The 21749-nt window shown below is 38.5% G+C and overlaps 1 protein-coding gene across 1 annotated transcript; it reads left to right on the top strand.

Moving 5' to 3' along the window:
- The first annotated feature begins 777 nt into the window (after window positions 1–777).
- Window positions 778–11265, top strand: LOC108710416 (extracellular calcium-sensing receptor). Its single transcript, XM_018251555.1, has 7 exons — window positions 778–797; window positions 1539–1688; window positions 3280–3571; window positions 3994–4812; window positions 4905–5126; window positions 6917–7040; window positions 10355–11265. Exons 1-7 carry the CDS (start codon window positions 778–780, stop codon window positions 11263–11265), a joined length of 2538 nt encoding a protein of 845 aa, XP_018107044.1.
- Window positions 11266–21749: the final 10484 nt, after the last annotated feature.

Here is a 21749-nt window from a genome sequence, read left to right on the forward strand (position 1 = left end):
TCAGCTCATGCTGAATTACTCAATTGCTCAATTACTTTACTTTATGTCTTTACTTTACTTCCTGCCTTTCATAGGTCATAGATTTTTTTAGGGGGGTACCTCCCATCCATGAATTTAACTCATTTATCAATAATTCTTTTCAAAAAAGTCGGTGCGGAAAAACATTGCAACAAATTTGTACGTCAATACGAATCGTCTGACATTTTCTAACTGCATTTTCGAAAATGCAACTTTATCGAATTGTTGCTGCGACAACTCGAATTTATCCAATGCAAACCAGCACAGATCATGATGTCAAGAAACATCTTCAGGGATATGTGCCATTGATTTCTACATGACCTCGACAGGTTTGAGATGGAGTCTTTTTGGATTTGGATTTTTAGAAGATTTTGGGTATAATAAATTTGTGGGTTTTTTCCCCTCTAAAAATTCGAGTTTTTCCATTTAAAAACTCGACCAGAAAAATTTGATGTTTAATAAATAGGCCCCTTACTGTTCTAAACCATTCCCCTGCTATAAGAGATATTGCTGTTAAATCCAGCTGCTAAATTGTTAAAAGTCTTTGCTAATTAATGTGATCTTTACACAGGGCAAATACATAAATGATGCAATGTAACCATCATTTTTTAATAAACATAATCGCCCATATAGTTATTTTATAATTTTTCAAATGTTCCTTGTTCCGAGTTCAGCCCAAGCTGTTCCTCAGGATTTAGAAAGGTGATTGTACCAGAAAAAAACCCTTGCTACTATGAGATGGCGCCCGTGAGCTCTACGATGACGACTCTGCATGTGCGGTCAGTATTTCAAAAGGGGACACAATTCAGGTGTAAGACTGTGCAGGGGGAGGCTGGGGGGCAGCAGACGGGGACCAATGGGTACTTTTGCCTAAAGGGAGGTTTAGTTCTCCTTTAAGGTTGCACCTGTCTGGTTTTGACTTGGACAGTCCAGTTTTTGGAAGGGCTGCTTGGGTCAAAACTGTTTTAGAAGAACCAGACAGGAGTCTCCTAGATTGACGCGGCGATCAGCAAATCTCCTATTGCCTGCCCCATGATATCAGTGGTCCACCCCGTGACATCAGTGATCTGCTAATGACATCAGCAGCCCAACTGGACTGCATGGCCCTGAAAGGTGGCAATTCTACTTGTTCTGAATTTTTTCCACAGCAAAAACTTGAATTTTTTGCTGAAACAAATTCCTAGAATCTTCCCATTTGGGACCAAGTACGAATGTAAAATTGAGATACAGAGAGAGATTTGTCATTCCCAAAGCAGTTTAGACCATTTATCATTCTTAAGGTGGGGGTTCCCACAGGTCTGCAATAATTACCTGCAACATATAAAACCAGTTGAGTAAGATTTCACTGTATGTGACTCTGTTTGAGGCAGAAAAAAATGGCAAACTGAGAGAATGTGTTGTATTGTAGAGATGTTTGTGTTGTATATGCAGATTTTTCACCAACATCAATTGAGTGTCCTCTCTTCAGTATGGGCTTTGTGTACAATATCTATAAACTTCTGTGCCTGTTCTGCTTCCAGAAAGAGTTGCAGCCTTCCCAATGAGAGTATAAGTGGTTATATGAGCCATCCAGGGGATATTATAATAGGGGGTACATTTAGAGTTCATTGGGACAGAGTCTACAATGACTTTAATTTCACAAGGAAACCCCCTGAATTTGAGTGTCAGAGGTAAGGAACCTGCCCTTTCTGACCTACATGTGTTACTGGCAATGGGTTACTCTCTGAACATGTGAATGCCAATGTTTATGTGTCTGTTGATAACTGAAAGGTTACGTTAAATAATGAGCATGTTTCTGGTATTGATGTTGCTTTAGCTGGCTGATAGACTCAGAGAATTGGATCCATTTTATAGGAGCATACCTGTAAAAGAAATGTCAACAAATTACTGTAATATTGCTCTTCTGAGTTCTATTGCAATGTACATTCATTATTTTGTTTTCTAGTTTTTCTAGTTTATTTTTTTTACCTTCTAGTTTATTTTCTAGTTTTCAATGAATTTTAAACAGTGCCAGCCAATATCCATTCAGCTAAAATGATACTAGATGATATTAGATTGTCAAAAAGCCCAATTCTGCTCAGTGATTAGAGAAGAGACAAGTCTAAGCACAGCAACATCAAAAGACTTGAGCTGAGAGAACAAACTGCAAAGTATGTGAAATACTTGGAATTATGAATTGGGCTAAGATACTGTAGGGCCAGAAATATGTATATATTTCATTCTTGGTTTAGAAGTGTTGTTCTTGGTGGTGTGATACAATGTGGCAGAAGAAGATGAACGAGTTTTATAGGAGTAATAATTACTGGGTAGAAAAAAAAACAACCTTAAGTAATATTAACCCTAATAATATTTGTTACAAAGACTGAATATTTTAATAGCCAATCCATGAATTGTTTCAGTTGATGCAATATTACTGTAAGTAGATCCTCAGGAATGGAAAACAACATGATACCAACCCATATTTTCTATTGTAGTTAGTGAGACTTCAGACAGAATCTCAAATTCAGAAATGGAGATTCTGTTTACAAAAAAACATTGGAAAAAAGGTCTAAATAGGGAACCTTTACATTGCTGAAGTCAAAAATATCTAGTCATCTTTACATCAACTCAGCACCATTGCCAACATTTGTTTATCCATGGTTCAACTAAACTCAGGGAAATATAATCATTCCATTTAGCCATACCGCTTATGTAAAAGAAGGGGAGTTAATTTAAAAGAACTAACTATAACATAACTCATTCTTTAAATATGAGGGTGATTGGAATTGGAGGGAACAACAGGCAGTTGAGGGAGGAATACTGAAATGGAATGGAATATAAGAAATCACATTTTTTACAGGAAGTATTAGAGATGAAACAACTTTGTTCCAATTAGTGTGGCTGTGATTAATTCAACAAAAGGATTCCAACAAGCATGTATACAGAGCAAATTTAGTTTATCAACATTCATCCAAAAGCAGAATAGATGAGGGTTCTCATATTACATGTTAAAGTGAATTACATTTCAAATTAAGCCACTATGAAATGCAGGTAATATGTAGGGAATAAAATGGGGTGATAGAATTGGTGAAGAGTACAGAAGGAAAAGAGAATCAGAGTTGGATGAAATGTCCCGGTCTGCCAATGGCAGAACAAATATATATTTATATGTACCAATAGTAGTTAACTTAAGTATAAGTTGCAGAAGGGGAGAGAAGTGACTAAAGGTAGTAGATGAAGTGAAAGTGTGCAAAGTTATTTATCTCATGGCTTGCACACTAGGTTTGCTACTGAACACTACCAGACCATGCATGCCATACCATTCGCTGTGAAGGAGATTAATGAAGACCCCGAATTGCTGCCAAACATAACTTTGGGCTTCCAGGTTTTTGACACTTGCAATTCTTTGCGGAGAACAGCAGAAGGAACTCTTATGATGGTGTCAGGAGGACAGGACATCATGCCAAATTATAATTGTTTCTCAAAGACTCCTCTTGCTGGTATTGTTGGTGATGCCGGATCATCAAGGTCTATATTCATGGGTCACATTTTAGGACTGTACCGATATCCACAGGTAAATAGTTTCAAAAATAATTTTTATGTTGTTATGTAGATAAAATTAGAGGACATTATAGACAGATAGCTGGAGATCCTATAATGAACAAGGGGCCACCCCTTTAGACTTGAGGAACTGAATTTTCAATTGGAGCAGTGTAGGTGGTTCTTCACAGTGAGGACAGTGAGGTTGAGGAATACCCTGCCGGGTGGTGCCTTTATGTGTGGCTTGAAGGATTGCTTGGACAAGCATAATATCATAGACTATTGTGATACTAAACTCTACAATTAATATAGATATTGGTATATACAGTATAGTTTATATATGAGAGTGTATAGATAGGTTGGTAACAAATGTGTATATATGTCCACTGGGGTTCATTTGGAGGGGTTGAATTTTATAGACTTTGTTTTTTTTTCAAGACTGCATATTTTTTCCAGATCAGTTATTTTTCAACCAACCCTATTCTTAGTGAGCGGGACCTGTTCCCTTCCTTTTTTCGTACCATACCAAGTGATGAGTTTCAAATGAGAGGTCTTGCCCAGTTGGTTTTCCATTTTGGCTGGACTTGGGTTGGTTTCCTGGCCAGTGATAATGAGTATGGTCAGTCTGGACTGCAAATTGTAAAGCAGGAAATAATTAAAGTTGGCATTTGTGTGGCCTTTGCAGAGAATATCTTGACTGGTCTGCCAAACAGGAATGCTCCCTACCTTGCAAAAATCATCAAAAATTCAACTGCAAAGGTTATAGTTGTAATATCTTCTGATCCTGACTTTGTGATTGTGGTGGAGGAGATGTTGAGGCAGAATATCACTGGAAACATATGGGTGGTCAGTGAATCTTTGGCAACATCAAATTTACTCTCTCAAGGACTATTCCAACTGATTTTATTAGGAACCATTGGATTTGCCATTCAAAGTGGACAGATGCCAATGTTCAATCAATATCTCAGAAATCTCAGCCCATCAGAATATCTGTATGATTCATTTATAAGGGAATTTTGGGAAGAAGTTTTCTCATGTAAGTGGATAACACAAGACAAGTCAGTTGTAACAGGCAATGCTACAGCCAATGTATGTACAGGCCACGAAAAAATGGACACTATCTTAACTGAAGAGGAACACAGATTACCCCTCAATGTGTACACTGCTGTGTATGCAATAGCATGGGGTCTACAAAATTTGCTTTATTGTACACCTGGAACTGGATTATTCCATAATGACAATTGTGTCAACATTTCTTCTTTTCGACCTTGGCAAGTAAGAGATTATTTTATTCAGCTTCTATGAATTATCTTCCAGTTTATTATAATCTTTTTTTAGTTATTTACAGAATATGTTTTACCTTTCAGCTCCTCAAATACGTTAAAAATGTCAACTTTAAGACCAAAGGTGGGAGGCAAGTGTTTTTTAATGCAAATGGGGACATTCCACCTGTCTATGACATTGTAAACTGGCGACTGGGTGCCAAGGGAACACTGAAACAGGTTAAAATTGGGAGATATGATATCAGATCCCCTGAAACTTTCAAAGTTGACAATACTGCTATTATGTGGACAAATGGTGAGAACCAGGTACAGAAAGATAAATATTTTGATGTATGTTGTACTTTACAATAGCAAAAATATATATGAGTCTATTTGAGAAGAAAGAATCTTTGTTTCATTCTCTTCCTTGGCCCTCTCCTCCAATTATATTATATTGCAAACTCCCCAAATACCTTTGTTGGGGTCTGTCCAAAGGGTTGCTAAATATAATTGTATGGTAGCACCTTCTAAGCCAAAAGTGCAAACTTTTCTCCAATGTCTCCTATGAAGCCTCATACTCAAACTTTGTGGAATCGGGTTGGATTAGTGGGTCATTACAGTTTATATTTCAGAACGGGGGGGGGGGGGTTAGTACAGAAGGGTAGATAACTAGAAGACCCCAAAAATGCTTTTTTAATGTTGGAAGAATTTGGAGACCCAAAAATATTTACAAATGAAGTAAAATATGGGGAAGTATAGAAATTCTATTTAGATTTTGCCCAAAACCATGTTTTCACAAGGCCAAAAAATTTTCACAAAATCACTCATAATTAAACATAATTAAAACATTTAAACATGCAGTTTGTTTTTATTTACACTGGAAACAAATACAGATAAAATGTCAGCATCTTTATCAGAATTTTGCCATGTGTTGTTTCCCTTGGAAGATTTGTTATGCACCTAAAAAAATGAATAAAATCACTAACACTTCCCATTGACTCAAATGTATCTGGCAAAATGGCAATATTTCACAAATTTTGGAGAATTTCTCAGTGAAATGGCCCAGTTTCACTCTCACTAGTGATCAAACCATGTACAGTATTTTTACTAAGGTAAGCTTGACTTGTAGTATGATAGTGTTGGTGTTACTGGAGCTTGGTTCCCTAATTAAAATGAATGGGAAATAAGTATTATATAAATGAAATCAAATTAAATGGGATTTAGGATAATGACATAGGTAATGTATGGACTGATAACATTTAAGAAGAGAAGGTTCAGGATTGTGATTCATATGCATAAATATATGATACCTTAAAATACACTTTTCTTTGTGCACAAGAAGGGAAGATCCTTCCAGACGAAACAAAGGTTTCCCTTGAGTTAAAAAGAAAATAAGTTCCAAATGTAAGATTCAGAAGAACCCACGAAGAACTATAAAGTTGTAAAAAAGCATATAAGATTGTTTCAGGAGAGTATTAGATGTATTTCTAGTGAACAAGTACAAGTTCACTGATATTAATACAAAGGATGCAACACTAGTGATGGGAACATTTATTCGGCAGGCATGGATTTGCGGCAATTTTCCACGTTTCGTGTCAGTGAATGTTTTCGCGATAAAATTGTTGCGCATCAAACTTGTTGTGTGCAGAAAATCTGTAGCTCGTCAAAAATATTCGATGCCCATTGACTCTTATGCATTTGGACAAAATAGTCGCACATATAAAAATTGTAGCTCGCATCAAAATTGATGCATGTCACAATTATTTTGACGTCCATTGACTTCAATGCCTTTTGTGAATTTTTTGCAGTTTCCCGAATTTTGTGGTGAAGCGAAATGAGACAGATTTGCCCATCACTATGCAACACAAATTCAAGTTTACTGGTATTAATACAAAAGATGCAACACTGTTCCATAGATTGGTCTGCCATGTTGATATCTTTGCTAGATAGAAACAAACAAAACAGCCAACATTTCAATAAATACTTCAACCTTGTCTGTTAAATTATAATGCAATACCCCTGTTTTGTAAACATGAATATAAAGTGTTTAGTAACTTGCTGGCACTATATGCCTAAATGATGATGGTTTTGATAATATGAATACATCATTTCCATAGGTTCCTCTTTCTAATTGCAGTCCAAGCTGTCCTATGGGGTTTAGAAAAGTGATATTACCAGAAAAACCCCTTTGCTGCTACAACTGTGCCCGGTGTCCCCAGGGACAGATTTCAAACCAAACAGGTAGTGGAAATATTGTGTCTATGCTTATGTATAACAGTTAGGATGCACCTTATAACTATTAAAAGATGGTATATTGTAGATGGTTGGAGGAGATTTTAAACTAGGCATGGGAGGGGGAGGGTTCAGTAAAAAATTCAGTGGAAGACAGGTTAGATGAGATAGTGGGCAAAGGAAGGGAAAATGGGGGAGGAGATTTGGTTGGGGGTACTATTAAGGATAGGGAGGACCACATGCCATTTGTTCAATATGGTACCAGTATTAAATGTATGGTTGCAAATGCAAGAAGTCTGACTGGTAAAATGGGAGAGCTGCAGGTAAAATATGATTGGTGTGGCCAAAACATGCTGAATGAGTCACATGACTGGGCAGTAAATATCAGTGGCTATACTTTGTTTCGGAGGGACAGAGGCAATAGAAAAAGAGGAGGGGTATGTCTGTATGTTAGGCAGGATTTAAAAGCTTATATAAAGGAAGAGGTTATGTAAGAAAATGAGGGGGCTGCTAGTTCGGGTAAAATAATGATAATGGGGGATTTTAGTTACCCAAATATTGAATGGAGCACCAGTACTGCCAGATCAGTTAATGGGAACAAATTTATAAACTTGTTGCATGACAATTTTATGGCACAGGTTGTTGAGGAGCCAACCAGGAAAAATGCTATTCTGGATCTAGTGATTTCAAATGACCCAGAACTTATAGCAAATGTGCAAGTCATTGAACCCCTGGGTAATAGTGACCATAATGGTATATCATTTAGGGGCAAATTCATCAAGGGTCGAATATCGAGGGTTAATTAACCCTCAATATTCGACTGGGAATGAAAATCCTTCGACTTCGAATATCGAAGTCGAAGGAATTTGCGCAAATACTTTGATCGAACGATCGAAGGAATAATCATTTGCTCGAACGATTAAATCCTTCAAATCAAACGATTCGAAGGATTTTAATCCAACGATTGAAGGATTTTAATCCAACGATCGAAGGATTTTAATCCAACGATCGAAGGATTATCCCTTGACCAAAAAAACTTAGCCAAGCCTATGGTGACCTTCCCCATAGGCTAACATTGGGTTCGGTAGCTTTTAGGTGGCGAACTAGGGGGTCGAAGTTTTTTCTTAAAGAGACAGTACTTCGACTATCGAATGGTCGAATAGTCGAACGATTTTTAGTTCGAATCCTTCGATTCGAAGTTCGAAGTAGCCCATTCGATGGTCGAAGTAGCCAAAAAAACACTTCGAAATTCGAAGTATTTTTTCTTCTATTCCTTCACTCGAAGTTAATGAATTGGCCCCTTGATGTCTGGTGCAAAAAACAAATATATACTGGGGCAACAAAAAACATGAATTTCAGAAAAGATAATTTTAGTGCCTTGAGGGCTGCCCTACAGAGTAATGATTGGGGCTTTATGTTTTCAGCTAAAAACACAGAACAGAAATGGTTGAAATTTAAAATGTTATGAAATCATTACTGTTTATTCCCTTCAGGAGTAAATGTAGAAGTTCTAAGAATCACCCTATGTGGCTTAATAGAAGTAAAGAAGTTAATAGGAAAGAAGAGAAAATAATGGCTCAGCTCAATCTAGTCAGTGGCTGACTCAGGATATGATTCATAAAGATTTAATAAAATGTATTTAAACAAGGCTCCAGGGCTTGACTGGCATACACCCCCCGGGTTCTAAAAGAGCTTAGTTCAGTTTTAGACCAGCCCTATTTCTGATTTTCTCAGATTCACTTTCATCTGGTATGGTGCCTATGGATTGGAGAAAAGATGATGTCATTCCAATATTTAAAAAGGGATTACGATCTCAGCCTGGCAATTATAGGCAATTATAAGTTTGACATCTCTGGTGGGCAAATTATTTGAAAGCTTGTTAAGGGATCACATTCAAAATGTTGTCCTAGTGAATGGCATTATGAGCAGCAATCAGCATGGCTTTATGAAGGATAGGTATTGTCATACAAATTTGATTGCTTTTTATGATGAGGTAAGTAAGATGCTGGACAGTGGGGGCAGTAAATGTGATCTATTTGGATTTTGCCAAAGCGTTTGATACTGTGCCCCACAAACGACTGCTTTCTAAACTAAGGTCTGTTGGGCTTAATGAAGTCGTTTGCACGTGGATAGGAAACTGGCTACAGGATCGGGTACAGAGGGTGGTTGTTAATGGGACATTCTCTACTTGGAGTAAGGTTCTTAGTGGGGTCCCTCAGGGCTCAGTATTGGGTCCACTTTTATTTAACTTGTTCATTACTGACTTAGGGGAGGGTATTGTAAGTAATGTATCAGTGTTTGCAGATGACACAAAACTATCAGCCCAATTAATTCCATCCAGGATGTGGCACTTGCAACAGGATCTTGACAAACTGGCAATCTGGGCAGCTAAGTGGCAAATGAGATTCAATGTTGATAAATGTAAAGTCATGCACCTGTAAAAATATCCACTTATACCCTTAATGGGACTGCACTAGGCAAATCCATTATGGAAAAGGACCTTGGAGTCCTTGTAGATAATAAACTTGTCTGTAGCAAGCAATGCCAGTCAGCAGCATCAAGGGCAAATAAGGTCTTGAGCTGTATTAAAAGGGGCAGAGATTCACAGCTGGAGGTCATGCTTCCACTGTATAGAGCACTGGTAAGGCCCCATCTAGAATATGCCGTACAGTTTTGGTCTCCATCACTCAAACAGAACATTATTGTATTAGAGAGGGTACAGAGAAGGGCAACTAAGCTGGTAAAGGGAAAACCTTAACTATGAGGAAAGACTGGCCAAATTGGGGATGTTCACGCCGGAGAAGAGGCGCTTAAGGGGTGATATGATAACTATGTATAAATATATAAGAGGATCATATAATAATCTCTCTAATGCTTTATTTAGCAGTAGGTCTTTCCAGCTGACACAAGGTCACCCATTCCGATTAGAAGAAAAGAGGTTCCACCTAAATATTAAGAAGGGGTTTGTTCCAGTGAGAGCTGTGAAGATGTGGAATTCTCTCCATGAACCAGTTGTACAGGCTGATACATTAGATAGCTTTAAGAAGGGGTTTGATGGCTTTTTAGCAAGTGAGGGAATACAGGGTTATGGAAGATAGCTCATAGTACAAGTTGATCCAGGGACTAGTCCCATTGCCCATTTTGGAGTCAGGAAGGAATTTATTCCTCCTCTGGGGCAAATTGGAGAGGCTTCAGATGGGTTTTTTTGCCTTCCTCTGGATCAACTGGTAGGCAGATTAATAAAAGTAAAAAGGATGAACTTGATGGACTTGTGTCTTTTTTCAACCTAACTTACTATGTTACTAAATATTAATATTCTTTAGATGCTGTAGAATGTCATCCATGTTCCTGGGACACATGGCCTAATCTACAGCAGGACAGATGCTTACCAAGAACTACAGAATTCCTTTCCTATGAAGAACCTTTGGGCTACAGTTTGGCAGCCACTGCCCTTTTCTCTTCTGTCGTCCCACTTGTTATATTAGGTGTTTTTATCAATTATAAAAAAACACCAATTGTTCAAGCCAACAACTGTCCAGTTAGTTGTCTTCTCCTGCTCTCCCTGTTCCTCTGTTTCCTTTGCTCTTTAGGGTTCATTGGTTACCCACAACCTACACAGTGTCTTCTACGCCAGGTGGCATTTGGGATGGTTTTTGCTCTCTGCATCTCCTGTGTTCTGGCCAAAACCATCACTGTTGTCATTGCCTTTAATGCAACCAAACCAGGAAGCAGGTTAAAAATGTGGATAGGGTTAAAAGTATCGTACAGCATCATTTTGTTGTGTGTCTTTATCCAGTTGTTTCTATGTATGATGTGGCTAATTTTCTCTCCTCCCTTCCATGAACTTGACACTGAAAACCAACTTGGAATCATCACTGTTGCTTGCAATGAAGGGTCACCCACTGCTTTCTGGTGCATGCTGGGATATCTTGGCCTTTTGGCTTCCATCAGTTTCATTGTTGCCTTCTTGGCCAGACATCTCCCTGACAGATTCAATGAAGCCAAATTTATCACATTCAGTATGTTGGCTTTCCTCAGTGTCTGGGTGTCCTTTATCCCAGCCTATCTCAGTGCACGGGGCATGTATACTGTGGCAATGGAGGTCTTTGCCATTCTGTCTTCCAGTTGGGCAATGGTGATCTGTATCTTTGTGCCAAAATGTTTCATTATATTGTTCAGATCCAGTCTGAATTCTAAAGAACCTCTTACGATTAAAAGCAAAGGTCAAAAATAAAAAGTTCAAATATTTCACAATGAGAAAAACAGATGACAGATTTAGTAATTTACTTTTCAGTTGTTTTACCCTTTCATAGTAATGTACAAAGATCTGTCATTTTATGTGTTACTGGAGCTCTTCAGTGACTTCAAAAATTCTTAATAATTTACAGTTGGGGAATTATTATACATTATAATGCATGAGTGATACTCAGAGTTCCCTGTATAACTCAGCCTGCAGCCTTGTGCCTTTATATGGTCACAGAACAACCCCTCAGTGACCTCTAATATCCTTATAATTTACAGTAGGGGGTACATTATCCCTTATAATACATGAGTGATACTCAGAGTTCCCTGTATAACTCAGCCTGCAGCCTTGTGTCTTTATATGGTCACAGAACAACCCCTCAGTGACTTCTAATATCCTTATCATTTACAGTAGGGGGTACATTATCCCTTATAATACATGAGTGATACTCAGAGTTCCCTGTATAACTCAGCCTGCAGCCTTGTGTCTTTATATGGTCACAGAACAACCCCTCAGTGACTTCTAATATCCTTATCATTTACAGTAGGGGGTACATTATCCCTTATAATACATGAGTGATACTCAGAATTTCCTGTATAACTCAGCCTGCAGCCTTTTGCCTTTATATGGTCACAGAACATCTTAGTGACTTCTAATATCCTTATAATTTAGAGTAGGGGGTACATTATCCCTTATAATACATGAGTGATACTCAGAGTTCCCTGTATAACTCAGCCTACAGCCTTGTGCCTTTATATGGTCACAGAACAACCCCTCAGTGACTTCTAATATCCTTATCATTTACAGTAGGGGGTACATCAGGGATCCCCAACCTTTTGAACCCGTGAGCAACATTCAGAAGAAAAAGGTGTTGGGGAGCAACACAAGCATGAAAATTTTTATTGGGGTGACAAATAAGGGCTGTGATTGGCCATTTGGTAGCCCCTATGTGGGTTGTCAACCTAAATTGAGGCTCTGTTTGGCAGTGCACCTGGTTTTATGCAACTAAAACTTGCTTCCAAGCCTGGAATTCAAAAATAATCACCTGCTTTGAGGCCACTGGGAGCAAAATCCAAGGGGTTGGAGAGCAACATGTTGCTCACGAGCTACTGGTTGGGGATCACTGTGGTACATTATCCCTTATAATACATGAGTGATACTCAGAGTTCTCTGTATGACTAACAAGCAGTTGTCCAAGTAGTTCTACCCCTAAAACTAGCAGTATATTGAGGAGTTAATGTGTATATACTATACCACATCTGATATCATGTAAAACAGAGAGCTCTGCCTTATGTTCCATGATACTCTCACAGGGGACACTGTACTGTTATCTCTCTCTCTCTCTCTCTCTCTCTCTCTCCCTCTCTCACTATATATATATATTTTTTTTTCATGAAACCAATAGTAGATATATGCCTGGGTAGAGCATCACAAGTACATTGACATCCATCCAAGAAAATCAGCACTCCTAGTCTTAAAAGGTAGAAAAAATGTTTTATATAACAAGCTAGGGACAAACGTTTCAGCCTACCCTAAGGCGTTTTTCAAAGTCCCTATTAGTCTACACACATGCTTTAAATATACATACTGGTGGGAAACAAACAGCTGTGACGTATAGTCATTGTCAGGAATAAGTGACTATTAGTCAAATATATCCCAGTCTGCAACAACCCCTGTACAGTCCACATTTATAGTAACATAGTAAGTTAGGTTTAAAAAAAGACACACGTCCATCAAGTTCAACTTTTTTTAACCTGCCTAACTGCCAGTTGATCCAGAGGAAGGCAAAAAAACCCATCTGAAGCCTCTCCAATTTGCCTCAGAGGGGAAAAAATTCCTTCCTGACTCCAGTCCCTGGATCAACTTATACTATGAGCTATCTCCCATATCCCTGTATTCCCTCACTTGCTAAACACCATCCAACCCCTTCTTATACCTATCTAATATATCAGCCTGTACCCCTGATTCACTTCCCAGCTCTCCCTGTAACACCCCTTTCCCTCCTCTAATCTCATTGGCTCCCTCCTGTCTGCTGGGAGGAGCTACTGGTGAATAAAGCATCCGACCCTTCCTTGTACCTATCTAATGTATCAGCCTGTACCACTGATTCAGGGAGACAATTCCACATCTTCACAGCTCTCACTGTAACAAACCCCTTCCCAATATTTAGCTGGAACCTCTTTTCTTCTAATCGGAATGGGTGACCTCGTGTCAGCTGGAAAGACCTACTGGTAAATAAATCATTAGAGAGATTATTATATGATCCTCTTATATATTTATACATAGTTATCATATCACCCCTTAGGGGGTGCGAGTGGGCCAGGGCTCGCACCCCCTCAGGGCCCCCCGGCAGTCCGCGCGTCACTTTGCAGCGCATATTCCCGGCCAGTTCCGGGTGTACGGAGGGGGGCGGGGGGCACGGCTGCGCGTCCTGCGCCAGGGCCCGCCCCCCTCTAGTTCCGTTTCTGCCTCTTCTCCAGCGTGAACATCCCCAATTTGGCCAGTCTTTCCTCATAGCTAAGATTTTCCCTTTACCAGCTTAGTTGCCCTTCTCTGTACCCTCTCTAATACAATAATGCCCTGTTTGAGTGATGGAGACCAAAACTGTACGGCATATTCTAGATGGGGCCTTACCAGTGCTCTATACAGTGGGACCCCCTCCTCCCGTGACTCTCTGCCCCATTTAATACAAGTCAAGACTTTATTTGCCCTTGATGCTGCTGACTGGCATTACTTGCTACAGACAAGTTTATTATCTACAAGGTCTCCAAGCTCCGTCTCCATTATGGATTTGCCTAGTGCAGTCCCATTAAGGGTATAAGTGGATATTGTTACATCCCAGGTGCATGACTTTACATTTATCAACATTGAATCTCATTTGCCACTTAGCTGCCCAGATTGCCAGTTTGTCAAGATCCTGTTGCTTTTTAGTTCGTTTTTTGTTATTTTTCATGAATGATATAGTTTTGATACTATCATGCCATTGTCTCCTTTGCAACATATTTTCTTCATCTGCATAACATTTGTTGTCATTTTGATTTCATTTGTTTAATATGAAAATCAAATAAAATATTTTAAACATAAAAAAAAAAAAAAAAAAAAAAAAAAAAAGATCCTGTTGCAAGTGCCACATCCTGGATGGAATTAATTGGGCTGATAGTTTTGTGTCATCTGCAAACACTGATACATTACTTACAATCCCCTCCCCTAAGTCATTAATGAACAAGTTAAATAAAAGTGGACCCAATACTGAGCCCTGGGGGACCCCACTAAGAACCTTACTCCAAGTAGAGAATGTCCCATTAACAACCACCCTCTGTACCCGATCCTGTAGCCAGTTTCCTATCCACGTGCAAACGACTTCATTAAGCCCAACAGACCTTAGTTTAGAAAGCAGTCGTTTGTGGGGCACAGTATCAAACGCTTTGGCAAAATCCAAATAGATCACATCTACTGCCCCCCCCCACTGTGCAGCATTTTACTTACCTCATCATAAATAGCAATCACATTAGTCTGACATGACCTATCCTTCATAAAGTCATGCTGATTGCTGCTGCTTTTTCTTTTTTTTACAAAGCAATACACCCTATGATTATAATGTACACATAATGGCAACAAGAATAAAATCTAACATAGTTAAAAACAAGACATATTGTAACAACCACTTATATAATCGATAGCGGAAACTTCTTGTCTATGTTACAAATGCATCAATCTTTGGACTAAGATACTGGGGTCTAATTTGGGGAATTGTAACATTTTGTCATTGAGTATCATATCTATGGTACTTTCTTTTCCACCACTATATCTCCCAAATTTTATAACTCCTATATCATTAATCTCTATATCTTTATACTGCCGTTCATCTCTTGTTTATTTAATGCCCCCCAGGCATCCTTCTAGCTTTAGTATTAGTTTACTGCCCAACTTTTAGTACCCAAAGGGAAACTCTTCTTACGCTCCCGTATACAATAATTCACACAACTATATAAATGGTTAAAATAAATATCCTACATGTAGGGGCAGATTTAGATAGGGTCGAATATCGAGGGTTAATTAACCCTCGATATTCGACTGCCGAATGTAAATCCTTCAACTTCGAATATCGAAGTCGAAGAATTTACCGCAAATAGTTCGAGCGAACGAGCGAACGATAAATCGTTCGATCAAACGATTGAATCCTTTGAATTGTTCGATTCGAAGGATTTTAATCCATCGATCGAATGATTTTTCTTCGACCAAAAAAACATTAGAAAGCTTATGGGGACCTTCCCCATAGGCTAACATTGCACCACGGTAGGTTTTAGGTGGCGAAGTAGGGGGTCAAAGTTTTTTTAAAGAGACAGTACTTCGAATGGTCGAATATTCGAACGATTTTTATTTCGAAACGTTCGATTCAAAGTCATAGTCGAAGGTCGAAGTAGCCAATTCGATGGTCGAAGTAGCCAAAAAAATAATTCGAAATTCAACTTTTTTTTATCCTATTCCTTCACTCGAGCTAAGTAAATGGGCCCCGTAATATTAGTGATCATCAACTCATTACTTAATCTAATGATATACTAATGTGTTCACTAGTCCTTATATGGCCAATCTGATTTAACGCCATGTACTCAATACGGATAGAACTTACCAGTTCATAATGTATAAAGTGTCAGAATCCCTATACACTTATATAAATGTGTGGTAGTGATTATCGACTTAGTCACTTATTCCTAGCGATGACTATACATCATTGCCACGTTTTTTTTTACCGCCAGTACGTACATTTAAAGCATGTGTTTAGACTAATAGGCACTTTGAAAAAGGCCTTAGGGTAGGCCAAAACGTTAGTCCCTTGCTTATCATGTAATAATTATTTTTCAACGTTTAAGACCTGTGAGTGTGGATCTTCTTGGATGAATATATATATATATATATACTATATGTATATACACACACTATATGTCTAAATACAGTCGAACTACGTCTGCCCTAGGCATATAGCCTGAATTGCAGAGTGCAGCCTCTATAGGGTATGATAAGTGGCCAGCTAGAACATTTTCTCTGTAATAATAAAACAGCACCTTGAACTAGATCCCAACTAAAATATAATTAATTCTTATTGGCGGAAAATCCAGCCTATTGGGTTTATTTAGAGAGGTATTTACTAAAACTTGGTTTTATCTCATTTTTTGTAAATAAAACAAAGTCAACCTAACTCCCATCCATGATTGTACTTAAATTTTCAATTCGGAGTGAAAAAACGTTGCAACAAATTGTCAATTCGTATTGTGAGATCGACTTTATCGAAAGCTCATATTTATTGGATTCTCAGATAAAAACCAGAGCAGATAACAACGTCAAGAGGGACATCTTCAGGGACATTTGCCATTGACTTCTACATGACCTCAACAGGTTTGAGATGATGTATTTTCGGATTCGGATTTTTAGCATCTTTGGGGTGTAATAAATCTCTAAAAATTCAAAGTTTTTTTTTTCATATAAATATTTGAGTTTTTCCCTAGAAAAATGTTAGATTTAATAAATGGGCCCCTTAATGTTTAATTGATTTTTAGACTTAAATTATTATACAATCCAAGTTCTGGAAAACCCTAGGTCCCAAGCATTTTTAGAACAGGTCCCATACTTGTATAACTATCTATGTAACAAGGACCAAAATAAAGACAAAAAATAAGATTTGTTGCACTCCAGTTGAATAAGGAGGTATATTGTCCTTCAAACAAACATCTAGAAGAGTTATTGTCAAAACGTATGTATAAGGGCGTGCAAACATTTTAATCATTAGGGATGAGCAAATTTGACTTGTTTCATTTCGCCAAAAATTCGCCGCTGGCGAAATGACCCTGACGCCCATTAAAGTCTATATAAAAATTTTTGTCACATGACAATTTTTTTTTGCCGCGCATCTTTTTATTTTGACGCATAGATGCAAGTCTATGGGCGTCATTTGTTCGGCAAAACAAGGCGAAAAAATTCGCCCATCCCTATCCATCATCAAACACAATCGGATTGTCGTAGAAATGATGAGTAGAATTTATGTTTTCATTATAAGTGCTCACTTCTGTTGTCTCCTCTCTTTTTTAATTCAGTATTTCTTAGATTGAGCAGTGTTCCCATCTGAGATCAGTAGATTTTGCTCAGTAGATTTTTAACCTTTAATTTTCCCAGAGCAGCTTAGATAATGTTTCATGCTTAATTTGTGAAATCCCAAAGGTTACATATAAAATGTATAAAACCAGGCCAACAAGCCCAGTTCTGTTGATGAGATACTGACGCACTCGGAGAGCCACTACCCTTAACCTTAGAGATGATTCACCGTAACGGGCAGATGTGCCATAAACTTAACAAGCATGTCCTCTCCACCACACTGGTTTTGTGCACAATAACAATAAATGGGTGCACCGCTTCCAACTCCAAAGGTTGTTACCTGCCCAGTGAGAGCATCAACAGCTACCTGAGCCAGCCCGGAAACATTATTATAGGGGGCATTTTCCGAATCTATATGTATGCAGCATACAGTGACTTCCACTTCACCACCAAACCCCTGGATCTAAAATGTTCAGAGTAAGTATCATTATTATTTAGGTTTTGATTACTTAACATGGATAAAGCACCTCATTTTCATAACTGGCGTCTTGATTATATATGCTCCGTCATACATATTCAGTAGGCTATGAACTCAACAGATATCCTTACTATATAGCTAGAATGTATATGGAAAAACATATAATTTTATAAAGACTATATGGAGACATTCACTAACTGTGTATTCTAGCCAATATCCAAGAACGAGCTAGAATGACTCCTTACTCTACATTGTCTTCCTTAAGATCTGATATATATATAGGCCCATAGCACTACTTAATAGTGACTTAAAGATATTTACCAAATTGTTGGCGCAGCGACTGACCCCGCTATTGCCTAAGCTGATCCATTCAGATCAGGTGGGCTTCATTACAGGACGGCAGGCAGGAGATAACACTCGTAGGGCAATAGATCTTATTGACATGATTCAATCAAAAGGTACCCCCTCAGTGCTGTTGAGCCTAGACGCTGAGAAAGCCTTCGACCGGTTAGACTGGACCTATATGACTCAACTACTTCAGCATATGGGTTTTCAGGGCCCCTTCCTACAAGCTATCAAATTATTATACACGACCCCGTCAGCCTACTTGAAGATGAATGGAGATGGTGGAACCCCAATACACATTAGAAATGGTACGAGACAGGGCTGCCCTCTTTCTCCCCTGCTCTACGCTCTCAGCATAGAGCCTTTAGCTGCTAAAATTAGAGCACACCCAGATATTTCAGGTATAACCGTTGGCAGGGAGGAATATAAAATTTCACTTTTCGCAGACGACATTTTGTTGACTCTTAGTAACCCTTTTATTTCCCTGCCCAACTTACATGGTCTTCTACGACTTTATAGTACAGTGGCTGGATATAAAATTAATTGGGCAAAGTCTGAGGCCCTCTCCTTTCACTTAGAAGGGTCTTCTAAAACAGCCCTGCAAGCCGATTTTCATTATAAATGGCAGACTTCTCACATACAATATCTGGGAATTAAACTAACTCCGCACTATCATCAACTTTACCGAACAAATTTTACCCCTGTAGTGAAACAGATCACGTCAGATATGTCAGATTGGAAACAATATAACATCTCATGGTTGGGCCGTATCACTGCGGTTAAGATGTCTGTTCTTCCCAAACTGCTGTATCTCTTTGACACTATTCCAGTTCAAATCCCCTCTTCCACTCTAGACCAGATTCAAAAAACGATATTTAGTTATATCTGGGGATCCACTAAGGCTAGATTACCTCGCTCCGTGCTATTAGCGGGAAGAAACCAGGGGGGCCTAGCAGTGCCGAACATTCGGAAATATTATGAGGCATCTCATTTACGCCAAACGCTAGCTTGGCTGCAACCGAATCCTCCCACTAGGTGGGCCACGCTAGAATCTGAATGGTTGGCTCCTTTCCATATCAGTAATCTGATTTTGAGCACTAAGCCTAAACTACAAATACCGGCCATGGCGCCGAAACCAATACAATTCACTCAATTTATTTGGAGACGTTGTCTTAAACTATATCGGATTTGTAAATTCCCTTCTATTTTAACTATACTTTCCGCTAATCCGGATTTTCCCCTGGGACAACGTAAAGCTTTCCATAAAGATTGGAATTCTTATTCTCTAATTAGAGTTAAAGATTTTTTTAGCCCTGTGGGGAAAAAACTGTATACGTATGACGAACTTCAATCGAGATGTAACTGGGGCCTAGATAAAACGATGGCCTATCTGCAAGTTAAACATTACATAACGACGCTACTTGGGCAGACACCGAACCTTCAGTTGACCCCATTTGAGAGGGTGTTAGGGGGGGATTTCCCCTGTAAAGGTCTCATCTCTCAATTATACGGATTAATGAATATGCTGCCGGAGGACCCTTTTCCCAAACATTCTTATATGCGGTACTGGGAATCTGAATGGGATAGGGAACTGTCCCTGAATCAATGGGGTAAAATTTGGGAGAATGCACGTAAAATAGTAGTTTGCACTCAACAAAAAGAGAGTGTATACAAGACTATGATGAAGTGGTATCTTACACCTGACAGACTCTCCAGAATCTATCCACAATCCAGTCCTATGTGCTGGAGAGATTGTCAATTTAGGGGCACACTTCACCATATTATGTGGACTTGCCCGAAACTGTCTGAATTTTGGGTGGCGGTTTCCGGGTTAATATCCTCGGTCATGAGAACTCCCATTACTATTGAGATGCCCAATTTATTGTTAGCACTCCCAGTTCCGAAATTGTCGAATGCGGTCCAAAAATGGATCAACCAAGTAGCCACTGTAGCACGGTTGGCTATTACTTCCAAATGGAAATCGCCAACGGTCCCTACGATTCAGGAGGTCATCTCCAGACTCGATATAAATAGGAAGTTCGAGGAAATGACAGCTCGAATAACCGATACCCTGCAACAACACAATGATGTCTGGGGGAACTGGGAGTACTACAAAACCACAATAGCTGATGTGACCTAGTTTCCCCGCTCTTGGTTTTTTCCACTGGGCATGGTTATTCCATTACTGGTCTCCATATTTTATTTTATTTTATTTTATTTTGTTTTGTTTTGTTTCCTTTCCTTTTCTCTTCTTTTTTCTTTTTCCTTTGATCTCTTTATGGTTCTTTCCTATCTTTTCTCTCATTACTGTTACAGTATTGTGATAATAGTCTCCGGCTGTATTGTTTTAATAACTGCTGTGACTGTTGTACGAAGACAAGCAACATAATGTATCGATTACTTTACTTGTACTGTACTGAGGAAAACAATAAAAATTTTAAGTTACAAAAAAAAAAAAAAAGATCTGATATATACACGATTTCCATTTAGAAAAGTTTAATTCCATGGCACAAAATCCATATCACTGGGGCTTAGCAGAGCCAAGCTATAGAGATGTCTCAGAAAAGCCAATTAAATATGATCCATGACATCTGTGCATACATAGCAAGCAAAAAAAATAGAGCCGTAAACATTAGTGCTTTAGTGGTAACAATTGTCTGATGTATTAGGTTTATGGAATGGCTTGTACATATGGGCTACAGATATGTATAATACATGCTCTCTTATTTTAATAAAACAGCTTGTCCAGAATGCTAAGAACCTGAGGGTTTTTCTGTAATGTATCATGTCTACTAAAAAATAATTTAAACATTAAATAAACCCTATAGGCTGGTTTTGCCTCCAGTAAGAATTCATTATATCTGGCTGTGTACCGAAATAAACTACTAAACATTGGTCTTTGGAAGTGCCTGCTCCATTTTCCATACTATTGATTATATCTTAATTAGAACCAAGTGCAAGCTACTGTTTTATTATTAAAGAGAAGAATTAAATCATTTTTGAAATGCGATTTCTTTGATGAAGTCCATGGAACATGACCTTCCCATAATTTGGAGCTTTCTAGATAATGGGTTTCTGGATAACAGGTCCCACACCTGAACTATAAAAATGGAGACTGTTGCCTTTAGTAGCACAAGTCCACAAGTTTTAGTTTAATGGTAAATTAGCTGGTTCTGTAAGTATCACTCCTAATACTTTGCACATAGGACATTGCATGACATGGACGGGTCACTGAAAATTGCACTGATCATCTCCTCATTTAGATAAAAGACATTATGGTCTGTTTTTACACCCACCCGGCATGAACTGTTAACTTAAGCATACTCTTAATCATAGCCTGTACTGTAAGCATACTGATTTGTATGGTAGGAGAAACTGAAGGATGCTTCAAAATTGTTTGCCTTCCACTGGATCAAATAGCATTAGGCAGGTTTTATATAAACTTAAAAGGTTGAACTAAATGGATGTGTCTTCTTTCAACCTTACATTCATTAGCCTTTTCCGCCAATTTCACCAACAATTATTGTTAGAGCTTCAGTCATTTGACCAAAGCCAGAGAACGTAC

The sequence above is a fragment of the Xenopus laevis genome, chromosome 3L, assembly GCF_017654675.1.
Source record: "Xenopus laevis strain J_2021 chromosome 3L, Xenopus_laevis_v10.1, whole genome shotgun sequence".
NCBI lineage: Eukaryota > Metazoa > Chordata > Amphibia > Anura > Pipidae > Xenopus > Xenopus laevis.